Raw genomic sequence first — 17,770 nt, 5'->3', positions numbered from 1 at the left:
AATTTCTTACATAATAAATAAAATTATGCATCAGCCACATGCAACACATACATAATAACAAAGGCGTACATCACCCAATGGTGTGCTCTCCCAACAGCGGATGGAGAGGCATATTCGACAGGATGGATTCCTCCCAACAGCGGATGGAGTGGTATCCCTCACCCACCCAAGTGGGAACACGTTCCTCCAAACAGTGGATGGAGGAACTGTCTAACCATCACGTCTGACGACCCGCTAATCCCCGAAGGGAATCGCCATACCTGCCCTCGGTAGGGATACATAAACATCCATGATCATTCATTTACACTCTTTCAATCACTCATGCATACATCAAACAATCAATATGATTAAACATTATGAGAGACCATACTTGATGTAGATCTACTAAACTATATTCATTGGTGGCTCCGCACTATGATGGGTACGTAGCTCCTTTCACAGGTTGCACTCCCAATGTGAATTACTAGTCTAGTCACATCTACTATATGATACTTATCATATCAATATCATAACATAGAAAAGCAATAATCATTTTTAAACGATACCTTCAAATAAAACCTTTAAAATCATCAAATCATAAAAACATTAAACATTAATATCTCAATAGTCCTCAATCAATCAAAACCCTAATTGGAATAGCTCGATTGACTTAAACCAAACTTGATTCGATTATGATCTAATGGAACCAATATCAAATCCTTATGGAACCGATCTGGAATCACCCTAAACCGGTCTAATTTAGATTTGATTGATCTTAATTAGGTCAAATAGGTTTGAACTAGTCAAGTTAGTTTGGAATCACCCTAAACTGATTTTAACTGATCAAACCTATTTGATTTCGTCAATGAGCTCAAACCAATGGAGAGGAAATTAGACTATGTCGTATAGTGCTAACTCAAACCGAACCGACCCACCTGAGTATTGGGCGGGTTATATACATTACATATACCTATTCCAAATACTAGGTTGAGTTGAGGTATGACGGGCTATATAAAAGGAGCGACGATATGTCTAATGTCAATCGCGTAGCTGGGCGGGCTTAACTTTATGGACTAAGCTAAGCCTCACTTATAAGTTGGGCTAGGCTTTACCATTGAACTAGGCCATGCTTGGCTCACGAGTTGATCCTAGACACATGAGTTAGAGTCGTATCTGACCACCTAGACTGAGTTATACCTAGCCGTATAAGTTGGCCCATGCTTAGCCACATGGTTGGGTCGTACCTTACCATATGAGTTGGGTTATACATGGCCACATAGACTGGATTGTACCTAGCCACATAAGCTGGCCTATGCCTAACCACATGGTTGGGTCGTACCTTTCCGCATAAGCTGGGTCATACATGGCCGTATAGACTAGATCGTACCTAGCCACATGGGTTGGGTCATGCCTGACCACATGGGCTAGATTGTACTCAATCACATAAGCTAGGTTGTACATGACCATATGGTCTGAGTCGATTCGATCTGATCGATCAACTTGACTCAAGTCAGACCCCAATTAGACTCCTCTTATCAAATTAGATTTTAATATTTAAAATTATTAAAGAATTACTCAAATACATTAATTAAAACTTTAAATTCATGATCTAAAATTTAAAACTAATTACATTACAGAAATTCACACATAATTCTTCAAACATAGATATAACTAATTAAATAAATTAGAACTATTATACTAAATAAGAATTTTAATAATTAAATCAATATTAAAATTTACTTAAGTTTAAAAGATCAATATAAATCAAATAATAAATCTAACATCACAAATCAATTATTATTATTTATAAATCATGAAAATTTGAAATTAAAACATCATCATTCATTATAAAATTATAACAATCTCAACGTCAAGATTTCAAAACATAAATCAAAACTAATTAAAAAGAAAGGATCCTACCTCTCTTTGATTATCCCTTCTTTGATATCATCTCTCCATAAAGTTATCTCCTCAATCCTCCTATTGTTAGGCCTAGTAGAGAATGAGGGATGAATAGTCCCTTTATACATGAGAAGATGAGATCTCCCCGAAAGATAAGTAATAATTTAATTTTTATTTTTAATTTATTTTATATTTACTTTTATATAAAAAAAGATAATATAATATTTATTTTTTATAGTTCACACACAAAAATGGAATGTAAACTATTTAATTCCTAAATATCAAATCACTCATTAGGAAATAAATCAATTAATAATTTAATTGATCAGTAGAATTCCTAACTTATCCAGATTAAGGAAACCAAATCTAATCATTTTCTTAACTATAATACACAACTATTAATAATAAAATAATATATCATTTATAGTAATTAATTTATATTAAAGAAAAAATTATCGGTGATTACACCCATGCTCGCTCACCCCTCTCACGGTACCTACAAGATGCTCACTCTTTTACCTCAAGGGGAGAGAGAGACGGTACCTACAAGATGCTCACTCTTTTACCTCAAGGGGAGAGAGAGACGGTACCTTCAAGATGCTCACTCTTTTACCTCAAGGGGAGAGAGAGTGAGAGAGAAGGAGCCGATTCTACCGGCTGTTATATTAACTTGGGTCAGACGCGATGACGAGATACGGACAGACAGCTGGATCGACGATTTGACGGTTGAGATGGAACCTGAAATCCCTCAGAGGAAGATTCGTAGTCGAGTTCAATCGAAATGACGCACCACGTGCATTGTACTTGAGAACCGTCTTGGCTTCCCTCGTATAGGGAGAACAAGATGAGTTTGCTGGTAAGAAGTAGCGTTTCTGTACGGTGCTACTTGATATTTATCTGGCTGATTTGTTTTTTTGACTACTTCATCTAATCGTCCCTCTTACAGATAACAGAGGTGAACGAAATGAAAGTTCATGAAGTTATAGTTTTCTACGGTCAACTCTTCAAATTCCCTTATTTTCTTAAACTATATACATATCAAAATTATGACATTTCGAAAGATATCTAATAATGAAACAAATGGCAAAGTAGACATGACCCAATTTTTTAAAGGACATAACCACAAAGATAAACCCAACTGCAGAAAGAACAGTTTTATGCATTCCATCTACCATTACGATCAGAAATCTCTCTTATTTTTGCAAAACAAGCCTTGGTCTAATGGAAAATCCGAATCATCCAATTCTCTATAACACAATCATTCCTCGAGCTATTGCACTAACCGATGTCATATCTGAATTAAGGAGAACATTTGTAAGTGCAATTATGCTATTATATGAAGGAACTGATACGGTCAAATCTAAGATTTGCAGGATGGAAAATAAGGAATTCCAATTGTAAAAAAAACTGTAAAGAAGTCCAAATATAGAAATGGAACTGTTGATCGAGCATAAGCTTCATGTGCCCTGCAGAAAGCATGATCCGACATGGTTTAGGTACACTTTCTGCTAAAATCTTTTCGAGGATATATGATGTGGTTTGCTTACTGGATAAGATCACAACCTTCACTTTCTAATATACGACTTCACCGATTCGACTACCACCTGTATTAAGTACAGCAAATATTAGGTTATAGTACTCCAAAAAAAACAAAAAGAAATGTCCTAAATATTCCAAGAATATAATCCAGCATGTTGCAATTCTTGCAGGAGACTAAAGAATTCAGCCTGGAATTTAAGATGTGAAATGCAATTGAAGGTTAGATATACATGTAGATTCAATTAAGATACCATATGGTTCAAAAAGAAAAAGAAAAGCAATAACAACATGTGGCTCTTTTAATAACTTTCAGCTGGCTACTGTAATTCAACTTTTACTCGCACCAATAGATTGGCGTGGTGTAAAAGTGCAAGCAGTTAAATCAAGATGAGCTTATATGCATTATACAGTCTGATTTCTATATTCACACCCCATAAATATATTAAGAGAATCATCATCAGGTTGTTGAATAGATTTCCTACCCTGCCATCATATGACAATGATGCAAATACTGAAGGTTCCCGGGTGCTCCATGCAAGACCTACCAAATTTGAAGTTTGTCAATCAGGATTCCATTTTTTTAATTTAATAATGACAAAATCCTAAATTACCGTATACACTATCTTCATAGTCGGTGTACGAGTTGAGGAGTGAATCTTTTGGTCGCTTTGGTGAGTCAACAGGACTGAGAAAAAAAGATATATAATGAATGACAACCAATTATATAAGATCTTCTTCAAAAACATATGTACCTTTCTGATATTGAATCATCAGCACCAGGAGGATGAGCCAACCACAAGTTGACAGTTGAATCTGTGCCAGCACTCTGTAAGAAACTATTGTCATAAGTGACATAGAAAGAGATTGCACAAGCACAAAAACTGTAAATCAATGTGATATCATGGGCACATAGCACGTGCACTGAAAATAGAGTCATCAATGATGCAGATGTACAAATCCTTGTATCTGCTAAAAAGTAAGAGAGAGAGAGAGAGAGAGAGAGAGACCAAAATCAGCTCGTTGTACTCAGGATTGTGTCTGATGACCCACGTCCTGCCAGAATGAGCAAGTGAACTTTTGGGTAAGCAATACTTTCAACCAGAACAGTCCAAGATGAGAAGCTCCCTCACAGCATAAATAATTTAGGATAACAACAATGAAACTAAATATGATAAGTACCAATGTGCATGCCCAGGGAGTTCTTTCACAGGAAACTTAGGTCTTCTAAGGTCCCATAATCGGATCCCAGATACATCTTCTGCAGTGACCTGGAATGTTCACAAGGATGCCACATTAAGAAAAGGTATACATGTGGCAACCAGAAAGAAATTCAATTATATTTGTAATAACTGTGAAAATTTATAACCACATATCTGAAATATAATAAACGAGAAACAAAACATTAACCCTAGCTACTCAAGTTATACTATAATCGTTAATCCCTGTCACACATGCCAGACCAGTTTCCTAGTTCTCATTGGCATCTAGCCCTGTTGAGTGTTACCATGATGAAATGTTGGACAATGCTATTTAAGAAATGAATTAGAATATAAAAAAATAAATAGGAATATCATCTGTTCCTGGATAGAAAAATATTGAAAATTCAGCAACTCATAGATTAAAAAGGTTCACACTAGAGTAAATAAACTATTAGTTTACGTCATAGGATATAATAAATTACTTTTGATCCAGAACGATATTTGCTTTCGCTATTTGTTAAATATATAGACATCAGTTGTCATGATCAACCAGCTCAAAATATATGTCGTCAAAGGAAAAACAGTTAGTATGAGAACTGCTATGGATGGCACACATTCAACAGCAAGATGTCCATACATGCTTAAAACTTTATTGGTAAGTGATGGAAAGGCTGTTGAATTGCTTAAGTTAAAACCAGGGAGCACATGTGAGGCTTGCAGATAACAGATACTACAGGATAAACAGATCTATAAAAGGACACTAAAGCATGAAATGCAGTTCAAATTCAAGTTTAAATTACAAGAATGGGAAATGTGGAACTCATAATAACTCTACCAAGTAGACCTAGATGTAAATTTCCACACAAGCATAAGTTCTTCTGATGAAATTCTGTAAAAATAATTGTAGAATATATACAAACTTAAGACATGACAATACTGGCTTCCATCTCAATCTTTTTCACCAATACTCCAATAAGAAATTTTCCAAATACCTAAATAGTAATCTTATATTTTTTTATATCATCAAGGTTCATTTCATCAAGAATACATGCAGCAAATGCTCAGGACAGACTCAATAAAACATCAACATTAGTTCATGAAAAAGTGAGCAATATAAGCAGGTTAGGCTGGCCCATTCAACCAGCATCCAGCAAGGCATCACACAAGAAAATATGGGTTAACCTTCACTACCAAAGTTGCAGTAGCTTTGGTCAGGTCACCTATATCATTTTACAAGAAGATTGACAAGTTGGATAGGACCTGTTTTTCCTCTTCACAAAACTAGCTAAGATGGTCCACGAGGTGATCTAATAAGACCAGCTTGAGCTGATAATGGCCCATCCATTTGCAAACCTACTTCAAGGGCACAATAGTGATCTTAGAGGGAAAGATACAGAATTGGTGGGTGCTAATCAACACGTAACAGGATGAAGTCACAAAATTGCTATACAACCATAAAAAGGATCCTCGGTTAAATATTGTTTGTTGCAAAATTATTCTATACAGGATGAAGTCACAAAATTGCAGAATCGGTGGGTGCTAATCAACACTTAACAGGATGAAGTCACAAAATTGCTATACAACCATAAAAAAGGTCCTCGGTTAAATTGCTATACAACCATAGAAAAAGATACAGACTGGCATTTTACCAAGAATGAAAAAGGTCATCGGTTAAATATTGTCTCACAAAATATTACCAAGAAATCTACATTCTCAACTATTTATAAACGAGAAAAAATATTTTTAACTTGCATGGCTAGAAAATCTAACTGATAACTGCACTTACAAGTAAATGCTGCTTTTTAGGATTGTACTCAACATCCCTAGCATGTGCTTGCTCAATTGAAGAAGTCTTCCTGGAAAAGTCATACACATGGATATGTCAGCCTAAAAGCGAATTCATTTCAATAAAAATAACCGCATGATAGATTATAAACATGCACAATACTAGACACAAACCACAGAGAATTGAGAAGACTATCAAATGAGAAGAAAATGGTCCATGAGTTTGTAAAAGAAAAACCATAACCAGACATAAAAATATCATTAGGGCAGTTTTATCCATGTAAACATATTTTATATTGGCACAAGCACCAGCAGAATATAGCATGGTCAGCATATATGCATATAAGCCACCAGCTGTGTGGGCATTGTATGTCAAAAGAATTAAAAATAAATGTGCATGGAAACCATCACAAGCACAAAGTTTGTGTTTTACCTCAAGAGACTCATAAGAGGGCCAAACAACATAGATTGATTTGAATGGTTAGGTAAGCTCTTAAAGACATCGATTGCGTTACCTTTTTACAAAATCAGTCTAGACCGACATGCATAAATGAAGAAAATTTTGATTGGCATTATCCTAAAATACTAAATTTTTTGTATAATGTTTTTTGACTTGGTACTTATTATTCACATCCTACCTGGAAATTAAGTAACAAATATCAACAGATCAAGCCAACCAGAAAGCATCGAAAAGGAAAATGGCTGCAGGAAAAGTGCTAGAGTGTAGTGTATAAATCACCTACAAAGGCTAACTAGAATGTGCCTCGAGATCTCACTAAGGTTTCTCTTTGGACTATATACTGCTCTGTAAAGAATGACTTGCATGAAATACTAAATTAACGAATTGAGAAATCAGCATACTTCATTGTTCGAAGATCCCAGAATTCTAGTGATGAGTCACATATACCAGCAACAGCATTTCGATCATGAGGGTCCCATGCTCCACCTGATAGGTTATGAAGCATGCCAACAGATTCTTGTGATATCACCTACATTTTCCAATGTGTAAGAATAAACACAGGCAAAGAAAGCATCAAGTCAGACGCAGACATTCTTATTAAAATATGAAATCCTATTAATCGATACCCATTTTGCTTCTATATTTCATGATATTGGAAGGTAGGCTTAACATAGAAAAGATATATTGTAAGGTAAGCTTAACCAACAAAATTAAGGAAAAGCTGATGCTTATGATATTAAAAATGCACTTCAAGCTATTGATAACTATGAGAAAAGCTATGCATCAAGGAATATGTAACATATGTTGTTTGTCTAAAATTCTAAAAAGTCTTCTGTCTTCAACATTATGCATTTAGAGAGCTTACCGAAAAAACTACAAAAATAAAATGTACAAAATAAGTTATCAATGGTCGTAAAGAATCCTAAAGGTATAAAAACTAACAAGTAATTTGAAATTACATAAAATTTAAATAGTGCTAATTATGCATATTAAGTAAGAAGAAAGCTGAACTCACAAGAATGTAGGGTAGACAAAGCCAGCCAGCACAAAGCGTGCATCAGAAAGTAGCCATAGGCGCAACAAATAGTAAGTACATGTTTGTAGGATCAACTGATCCTGATCTTGATCCAATAAGGAAAAGAGGGATCAGAATGAGTGAAATTCAATCTTGAAAGCATCAAATTTGTAAATGAGTACTTGACAACTTAATGATCTGTACTTTTTCCCCTTCTCTTCCTGCCGCAGCAGTTCAAATGCTAGGGAATTGTGCCTTTGACAGTTTCATATCATAATCCCCACATATTTCCACATCTAAATTGCTAGATCGTGATTTAGAATCAGAAACACCAAGCATTGATGTTGCTTTCAGCTACTAAGATCTAGCTGACTTCAGTGCATAATGTTTCCGACAGTAGAATTACGAGAGATGCTAGTATTACTAGATCTTACCCCCACACACAAACAAAATGCTTGCCACAAACATGAAATTTTTTTATAAGCCAAGAAATAGGATGCTCAGTAATCGCTAAACCTTAAATCAAACCCTAGATGATGAGACAATAGCCATTGCGTGATTACAAAGGATTTCAAAGGAACCACCGTCATTAAGTGAACAAAATCTGACATGAAAATCAAAATTAAGGAAACATAATGCTCCATATGATAAATTGGTAAAAACCAAATTGGATAATACCTTATACATCAACATCTAATTTAACACATAAATAGTAAAGCATTAGGAATTTTAAGATAATACTACTTTCAAACTTAACAAATTGAAATAAACCAGAGAAACAAACTAGTAATATGAATGTTCAAAAAACCAGGGGAATTATATTGCAATTTTATTTTTAATGTAACAACAGCTATGTCCACGAGATTATAACTTGAATAAAATCAAAGTCATTTGAGGAGTTTACCTTGGCCATCTTGTTTGACGCATCTATGCTCCAAAGAAAAAGATTTCCCTCGTCAATGCTAATTAGTTTATCATACTTCCCCGACGGCCACCAAAGAACACTGTCACAAGCATCTTGTTGATAACTTATGATAAAATCATATTACCAAGTACCCATTTTATTTTAAATCAACAATGAGAAGAATTTAAAGGCATCAATAGCTAGGAGGGTAGAACCAAGGACCAAATGTCTCCTATGTATCCTACCATGTCAAAACCAACAAGCTTAAATTAGACCAATAATTTTTAATTTTGTGGCCCCAACAGACCGTAAAGCTTACCAACAAGTCAAGATAGGGCACAGTTGGAACCAAGTTGGTTTCTTTTAATTTTACAGGAATATAGTTCTATGCATCACCAGCCCAAAGATGTGTTGTTCAATTTGGCACCATAGGGGCCTAGGCATCTAAATGGAAGATCAACTCTATTTTCCTTTGCCTGATTAAAATCAAACATCAGGATAGCATTGCTCCTTCAGAACCTAGATGTCTTTAACACAAAAGGACATAATCAATCAATATATGTCGAAACCTCAAACAAGGAAGAATTAGTTTCAAATATTAGTAACGACAAATATTTTGAAGCCAAAAATATATGCTGTGTGCAGCAAGGAAGCAAGAATCTCTTGTTTCTCCTTTTCTAATTCATAACAACAAATCAAACTTCTTCCGGCATCTGGTTTTCCATTTGGAACATTTCAATTAACGAAGCAACAGTCAAAACTAGAGTTGTCTAAGCAATTCTCCTTTATCATACTCCATTATGTGAGAGGGTCATCAGAAATGTATTAAAGTACTAAGGTAACGGAATTAGATGGATAGCTGTAAAATATGTTCACCTTGATAATTGAAGCAAAAAAATCAGCATAAGGATCATATTAGTTTAAAATTAGATTAACTAAAGCAAAACCAAGTAACAAGTTCTCAATAGAGGAGAAAGTTCTTTCAATCAATTTCATAATGTTGCACATGAGTCTCAAATCGAAATCTTTGAAACGATAAAATCATCCATTAAGTCTATCCCAGCTTTTTTAGTAAAGCTAGCAAGACATAATCCCTACTACTACACTTTCTCCAGATGTGAGGTAGTCTATCTCTTCAATCTAACAAACATAGACACAAAGACCCAAAAATCCAAAGCATAAGTTAAGCCCATGATCTTTATTATGTTCCTGAATGTGTTTGTTCTTTTATTGTTTGCATGACTTTATAAGGTAGGATCCAAACAATGATGAGAGCAAATGAAACCACTACTGTCAGAGAAAGCAGATGTATGAACTGCAAAGACTATGAAACAAAGACAAATGAACTTACCATTTAATCTTGAAAGTATGCTCATTGAGGGAGACAAGTTGTTCTAGTTGCGGGGCATTCGACTGACCATTGAGCTCAGGAATTTGCCAAACTGATGCTCCATATGTTTCACCTTCACTCAAATTAAAAACTTATTAGTTTTTCCATAAATAAAGCTGCATTGATTTCTTATATGCCTATAACTTTTACAGCACTTTGCTTATAACTATATGATTAAAATATAGGAGAAGCTGATGCAACTTTTTGAGATGCCGACAGAGACAAATGCCGACAATACTACTTTCCATGTTTTCCCAATAGATATTTCTTCAAAAAAACGACATGCAATCACCCCTTAATTTAATTTACTGGTGCAATGTATGAGTTAGAGTCACATCACTGGAAGAGGCTGCAAATTTATCCTTCTACTTTCTTTCAGACAAGAATGATTGAATTTCCGCCATTCATGCACATCATTTTCCTCTTACTTCTCATGAGTACCCAACCAAAAGAATGCAATCAAGACACTTTCTGCTGTACCTCACATATCTAAACAATGAACCACATCAAGGCAAAAGATCCAATACTGTCATTGGAGAGGAAAATGAATCTCCACATCAAAACCCACATCAAATTACATGAATCCGGCAATATCACCTAGTAATTACACAGTTCTCAAGAACACACTGCCGCACATCTACTTCCAGATCAAGTTACTACGAGTGCAATGGATCGATTGCTCACCGAAAGTAAACACCGTGGAGAAGATTCTGGGGTTAAAGGGGCAAGATTTGAGGTCCCAGATCTCGTTTGGGTGGTAGAAGAGCCCCTCGCAGACGAGCTCCGATCCCGGCGGCGACAGCCGGATCAGATGTACCTGACAAGACGAACTACAAACAAATCATAAAGGAACGTGAAGATCGACGAGGAGGGCGAGGGGAGTATAGAGCGAGAGCGGAAGGGAGTTGAGTGATCGGGAGGAGGAGCGACCTCGTTCTCTTCTTTGAGACTGAGGGTTCCGGCGAGGAAACTGGTGTGGTCGGTGTCGGCCTTGACATCGGCGATGCATCTCGCCTGGATAAGACAGAGGAGCGATTTCTAAACAAGAATCGAATTGGGTGAACGTAGTTAGTTCTCATCGGTGCTCACCTGGTATTTGAGGCCACCGTAGACGATGCCGGTGGACGCTCCCCGCATTGTCCCCCGGCGACAGAGGAAGACGGCGGTTAGCTGCTGGTTATGTAAGACGACGGAGCGCTTCACCGTCTGCGTGAGGGGGAAGGGGCTGGGGATTCTTCTTCCTCTAGAGGTTGGACTTTGGTCTACATCGAAGCGTAAAGCCGGATGGACGGTCGTGATCGATGGAGAACGGAGCAGATCTTGATCCAAAGTAAATCCAACGGCGAAGGTGTGCCACACAGTGGAAGAGACGGTGTGGGATTAGCCACGAGACCCCCCCTGCCCTTGCTGAGGATCCTAACCATCGGTGCGTACGCAAACTGATGACGTAACAAACACCAAAAAAATATAAATAAAAAGATAAAATTGTATAGCATATAAGCGATTTTCTTGAAAAATACCCATTTTTTTAGATATTTTACAATTGATATCCTCATTTTATTTGTTTAAATAATTCCTTATTTTAAAAATATGTAAATTACATCTCAAATTTGTTTTCATTTGTTAGAATGTTTTCATTTATTACAATGTTCTGATTACCATAATAAAAATATTATAAGACCTACTTGAAAACATTATAAATGATATAAATAAACTCATAATCTTAATCGAATTAACTATAGACCTAAAAAATAATATTATAATGATCTATATGAGCATTGATGATAAAAAACACAGAATATGACATCGAAAATTGTAAATGCTATTTTTTAATAGCATTTACAATGTTTCCAGTACCTCAATAAATCACTTAAACGTTATTGAAAAATACTATAAATAAGTCAAATGAAAGCATTATAATAGTTAAAATTAGTAAAAAAAAGAGTAAAATAACTTTTGAAAGATATTTTAGGCACTTTTAAATTAGGCATACTGTCTGAAAAAAAATAAAAGAGATGTACCTTTTGGAAAATATATAAAATATAAATATTTTCTAAAAAATCGTTAATATATATCTATGAAAAAAAAAATTATCCACGATAATAATTTGATTGATGACTTGAGAACTACGAATGGATACAGATTCAATAAATATTTTTATATTCTCTTTCACAATAAATATTTTATATACTTTTTTTATAAAAATCCTCAAGAAAAAATGTATATATTCTATCAACGATCGCCGGATGCACTTGGGAAAAACTCAAAGCACTAAATGTATGCTCCTCACTAAAATCTATAAATTAATTTATAATTTCTATAGTTTCTCTCTGTAACAAAGAAATTATTTCTATAATGAGATTCCTTATCCCCTCAAGATATTTTTCAAAAATTTTAAAAATATTTGTGAACCATAACAAGTAATGATAATTGTGCTGGAGTGACAATTTTACCTATTTTATATTTAAGGGAACATGTATGTTTGAAGTTTGTGCCAGAATGAATATAATTATTTCATAGCTATATGCTTATATACTGAATTATATCTCTCGAAGAATTATGCTATTTTAGATGACTGCACATTAGGAATGGAGATGCATGCCAAGATTAGCTAGAGGCATTGCTTGCATTTAAATTTAAGTAATAAATAAAAATAATAATAATAATAATAATTAAAATGAATTAAAATGGACTTGTTGATTTTTTCTATGATCACTAGAATGATCGCCTTTTCCCTTTATCACTTTAATGTTGATAGCAGTTAAGATTTTCTTAACTATCCAAAGAAATATCGTTGTTCTGTTGAGGAAAATTCTTCCTCCTAGCCTATATAAATAGGAAAAATGAAACATATCTTCATGATTTATTCTTTCATGGTATAAGAAGAGCAGTGAGCAAGACTCTCACTCCTCTCAATAAACACCAGTCATCTTATCTGTTGGTGGATCCCTTCTCTCGATGGTCTTTCACGTTTCTTCCTTTCCCTTAGCAATCAATCATCCAATATCCTTTGTTGTAGTCGCTCACCAGCTTCCAACTAGCCTCCTCCTCCCTCCTCTAAATCAAGGCAGATGGAGACATTTTTCGTGTATGGATTCGATCACCCTACTTCATCTGATTTGCCATTATTACTCATAAATCGAATCCCTTCCTTGTTGGTTCTCGCTCAGGCTGTTGGCCTATCTTGTCTTCCTCTTGAGTGTTGGTAACACCACTACGTTTCGCCAAGATCAGTTCTTCTTCCTCATCGACTGCCACATTCGCATGGACATTCTCCCCGACTCTCATCGGACGCATCCTACCACATCTTGCCACTGAACACTATGCTATCCGGTACTATAACGAAGCTGTAGTGGTTCCCTACCCAGTATTGCGACGAAGCAACTTATCTTATCCCATCACACCCTAATGCTCCCTCCTCCTCCTCGTCTGATCTGCAAAAGCGGTTGCCCCTCTTCTTCATCGACGAGAAGCCTTTCCCAGCAAATCTGCACCTTTTCTTATGATGGTTGTGATCTATTGATCATGGGTCGTTCTCTTCTTCATAATCGTTGCTGCTGATTCCCGATCACTACCACATTGCTAGGGGGCAGCCATCCTCGCCAAGTGATCGCTGACCTACCTCATCGGCCTTGGCATCAACTTCTTCTACTCTGTTTCCATTGTGCCTCTTCTACATTCATCACCCTTAACTACAACATAAGTTGTAGGAGGTATTGGACCTCTTCTACTAACACCAACTCTTCCTCTGCCTTTAGTTCTCCTACACCAGCAGATTTCATAATTAACGAATGTCATCACATCCACACCGTCGGGCTGCCCATAGCAATAGCAATCTATAGTGGACTTCATGCCATCATTACCGCCTATTGCCAACCGTTGCCTCACCATCAACTGTCATAAACATCGCTCGTAGCAGAAGCTGCTCTTGTGACACCCCAATTAGTCCCATATTGGAAGTGGGCAAAGACTAAGTTTAGCTTATAAGGGTTGGATGAGTGTATTATTTTATGTTTATGACATGACATGCATATTTTTTACTTATTATTTATTTGATATTTTTTTCACTTTATATTATCTATTGTATGTATTATGATGTCCATGAATCAGTGCAATGAGAATTAGATTATGATGAGATCACAATAGTGAGACTGATTCACCTTTAAACACAGACCTTAAATAATCCTGATCATAGGTAACTCAAGAGAGATATCGAGATGACTGGATAGATACTGTATACCCATCTATATGATAGAGGTAGCTAGTCTTATAGCTGCTCATTTGGGGACACTAGAGCTTCGGTGTATGTGCTCATTGGAAAATGAGTTCAGTGATTGATCCACTTACGGAATGCTTGATGATTGATGATACGTCATTGTTAGATAGCGATTCTATTGTTATATTGGTATATATGATCCTTAGACTTGAGACACCAATGAATGACTATAGTAGCAATAATTGATAGAGAATCATCCACTCTCGGTATTATAAGAGGAATATTTCATGTGTTTTTGCTCAGGCAAATCCCTAGCTAGGGTCATTCGAATTTTAAGAAAAAGAGTTCTCCGGAAGAATTTAATTAGAGTGAAACTTGAGTAGAAACTATATGACCATGACAACACCATGCCCAGTATGCAGTCTTTGGGATATTAAATAGATGAGAGATTATAAATATATGATAACTAAGGATAGATAGACCCAATAGATTAGATTCTCATGTATCGTTTGGGATTACAACGTAAGTGGCCTAGTACGTCCGTAGTCAATAAGTCAAGTGAATTATTGTCGAGATAATAATTCACTAAGCTAAAAGGAGTTTTGATGGGTATGACTCATACGCAGCTCGATATTGAGCCTAGCACACACACATGGTAGGTGTTACGACGAGTAGAGATTTGGATATAAGATATCCGATATAACCCCTATCTTATTGGATATCCAATAAGCCACTAAATTATTATATCATTTAGATGAGATCTAATAAATGTCAATGAGAGATTATTGGGTAGAGATCCACTAATCTAATATGCTTGAGTAGTTGGATAAAGATCTAGTACCCAATAGGGTAGGATCCATTAGGGTTAAGTTAGCAAAAGACTCTATAAATATGAGGGATCTAAAAGGCCATAAGTAAAGCCTTTTTAGTTACCATATTCTATTCTCCTCTTCTCTTCTCCTCTTTAGCCAGCAACCCCTATTTGGGGCATGTGAAGATTTAAGTAGTGATTTGATGAGTGTCTTCGCAACCCCTACCGAGAGGATCACTACTAGAGAGTATGACACTTGACCTCTTTCATCCTCTCTCACATATTTGTAGGCTTTCAAGGATATACAATCTTCCTATGTAACATATCTTTCTTATATGCATAGTTTTCAATTTGGTGACTTTTGTGCATCAATCTTCATACAATGATAAGAGACTATTTTTAAAAAAAAATTAGGATTTTTTGTTTCTGTTCTTTCGCTATGCATGTAATGTTACCCTAGATTTCTCAACAAGCAAATAAACTATTTAAATATGATCAAAATAGGTTTCCTAAAATTATGAGAAAAATATTTTGATGACATGAGTTACACTATTTTTTAATAAGTTTATATTACCTTAGGGTTCTATTAAAAAATAGTCTAACCCTTTTAAAAAATAGCACAATTCACCTCTTACTTTTTTTCAAAAGTTTTCAAATTTGAAAAAGCCATGGAAATGGCTTTCAAATATCTAAATGGTATTTTTTATATTTTTAACACTTTTAAAATAAGTATTTTACTGATTTCAATCGTTGAGTGACACAAATTCAACATTTTCAATAAGTGAAAAAACCTATTTAAGACTTAAAATATGAACAAATGATGATTTAGGTCTTTGTAAGTCTTTTTGAGGTTTTATTTAAAATTAAAAACTTATAGAATATATTATTATATATTTAATATATAAATAAAATTATTATGTTATATTTTACTTTCAATTCAATATTATGATTTTTATTTTTTTATTTTTAAATATTTTGTTTTTAAGTCAAATAAATTTTTATAGTAATTTTATTCATATATATATATATATTAATATTATTTATTTTTGGATATTTTCTTTTTGTAATGGTCCAACTTTTGGATTAGTTAATCTATTTAATCAAATTATTTTATTCAATTGAATATGTTTGAAAAGAGCAAGATAGGCACTTTATCATTTTGAATAATAGAAGTTTCAAAGGAAAAAAATTAATATTAGGACACTAAGCGGAAAAGGAAACAAAGACAAAGGTCTTTTTAGAAAAATTGCCTTTTATGTAAACTAGTTAGTCCTTGAACCCTTTTTTTTCAATTGAAATTAAGGATTCCTTCTCACTCTAAAATTCCTAATCATATCTCCCTCTATATTACTCTTCCACATATAACGAAGAGTCGTAGTCCTTCAAGTCTTCCATCATTATAATGGTTGACACGCTCAAGAACACCTGTAGCGTTGACCTTGTTGGTCTAAAGAAGCTCAGAAACAGGAGTTGTCCCCTTCCAGATGACGTGCTCGCAGAGATCATATCCTACCTTCCGGCGAAGGCCTTCTTCAAGCTCCTCCCTGTTTGCAAGACCTTCCGCCAGCTCTCGTCAAATTCTCATTTCCTACTTTCGCAATCACGCTACAATAAGACCGTCTCCGGCTTTATCGTCCATAGTGATAACTTCTTGAAGTCCATCATCCTCATTGACCCCTACGCCGGCGTGCCTAGTAGTACCCTCGAATTCATAGCCGATATGGGATCTATCATCCTCGGGTCAGCTGGTGGCCTCGTCTTCGTCTTGAATCAGAAATATGAAAGGTTCGATGCAACTACCACCGGCATATGTGTCTACAACCCGGCCCGTGGGACTCGATGCTGGCTCCCTTCCCCGCCGGGTGAGTGTACCCGGGGGGGTATCGCGGTAAGATTCATGAACGACGGAGATCGGGTGATGAAAGACTACAAGTTGGTCTACCTCACACAAACCTGGGGATTGAGCAAATCGCACCACTGTCGGGTCTATGACTCAGTTGCTAGGGCGTGGACGATGGATAAGGAGCTCGACTTGGGGCATCAGCAACTAGACTTGGAGGACCCGGTGGTCTGCGGCGACGCCGTGTTCTGGTTATCATCAGAGTCGAAGTGGTACGCGAGGATTGGCCCATATGTCGTCACCTTCGACGTGAGGGAGGAGCGCACACAAATCATCCCTCTGCCGAGTGAAACAGTCATCGACTTCTTTGCAATTTTCGCAATAGCCAAGTGGGAGGGGAAGTCGTTGTGCCTGATCCATTACAACTCATCTTCTGGGGTGATCGGTCTGTGGCTATTGAAGAAGACAAGCGACGGTGCGGTAGAATGGGTGAAGATGCATGAGATAAGCTTGTCCCAGATGGGGTTTCCGGGAGACCCGTGTTTTGTGAACTACGTCAAACTGATTGAGGTGTCGACGACCACGCTACTTGTTTTCACCACATATAACTCTATGTACAGTTACAATATAAAGGATGGAGGAGCACTCGAGTGGCAAGGTTGCTGGGGCTTCGCTTATTCCCCCAAGTTCATCCCTTACTGTAATACGCTTCGACCATGCGGTGACCGAG

The 17,770-nt window shown here is 36.0% G+C and overlaps 1 protein-coding gene across 3 annotated transcripts; it reads right to left on the bottom strand.

Annotated features, from left to right (window-relative positions):
- Positions 1-3,142: 3,142 nt before the first annotated feature.
- LOC135597046 (WD repeat-containing protein DWA2-like) lies at positions 3,143-11,422 on the bottom strand. 3 transcript variants are annotated; one of them, XM_065089462.1, is made up of 14 exons: positions 11,263-11,422; positions 11,104-11,187; positions 10,858-10,990; positions 10,135-10,246; positions 8,784-8,883; positions 7,266-7,393; positions 6,406-6,475; positions 4,600-4,688; positions 4,428-4,473; positions 4,173-4,246; positions 4,032-4,105; positions 3,903-3,961; positions 3,429-3,485; positions 3,143-3,347 (listed from the first exon to the last, which is right to left on the bottom strand). In XM_065089462.1, exons 1-13 carry the CDS (start codon positions 11,308-11,310, stop codon positions 3,447-3,449), a joined length of 1,056 nt encoding a protein of 351 aa, XP_064945534.1. In that variant the 5' UTR covers positions 11,311-11,422; the 3' UTR covers positions 3,143-3,347; positions 3,429-3,446. The 3 variants fall into 3 exon arrangements, with proteins under 3 accessions (XP_064945534.1, XP_064945535.1, XP_064945533.1); XM_065089463.1 differs by having other exon boundaries at positions 3,445-3,485; XM_065089461.1 differs by having other exon boundaries at positions 3,143-3,485.
- Positions 11,423-17,770: the final 6,348 nt, after the last annotated feature.

This window comes from Musa acuminata, chromosome BXJ1-11, assembly GCF_036884655.1.
Source record: "Musa acuminata AAA Group cultivar baxijiao chromosome BXJ1-11, Cavendish_Baxijiao_AAA, whole genome shotgun sequence".
NCBI classification, from domain to species: domain Eukaryota; kingdom Viridiplantae; phylum Streptophyta; class Magnoliopsida; order Zingiberales; family Musaceae; genus Musa; species Musa acuminata.
This window is presented reverse-complemented; position numbering and strand designations above follow the sequence as displayed.

Excerpts from the sequence above, each read along its gene's own strand:
- LOC135597046 (XM_065089461.1), bottom strand. The coding sequence starts at position 11,310 with ATGCGGGGAGCGTCCACCGGCATCGTCTACGGTGGCCTCAAATACCAG. Across the intron at positions 4,689-6,405 it reads CTAAAAAGCAGCATTTACTT|GTCACTGCAGAAGATGTATC; the intron begins GTAAGTGCAGTT and ends TGAACATTCCAG. Across the intron at positions 4,474-4,599 it reads CTCCCTGGGCATGCACATTG|GACGTGGGTCATCAGACACA; the intron begins GTACTTATCATA and ends TCATTCTGGCAG.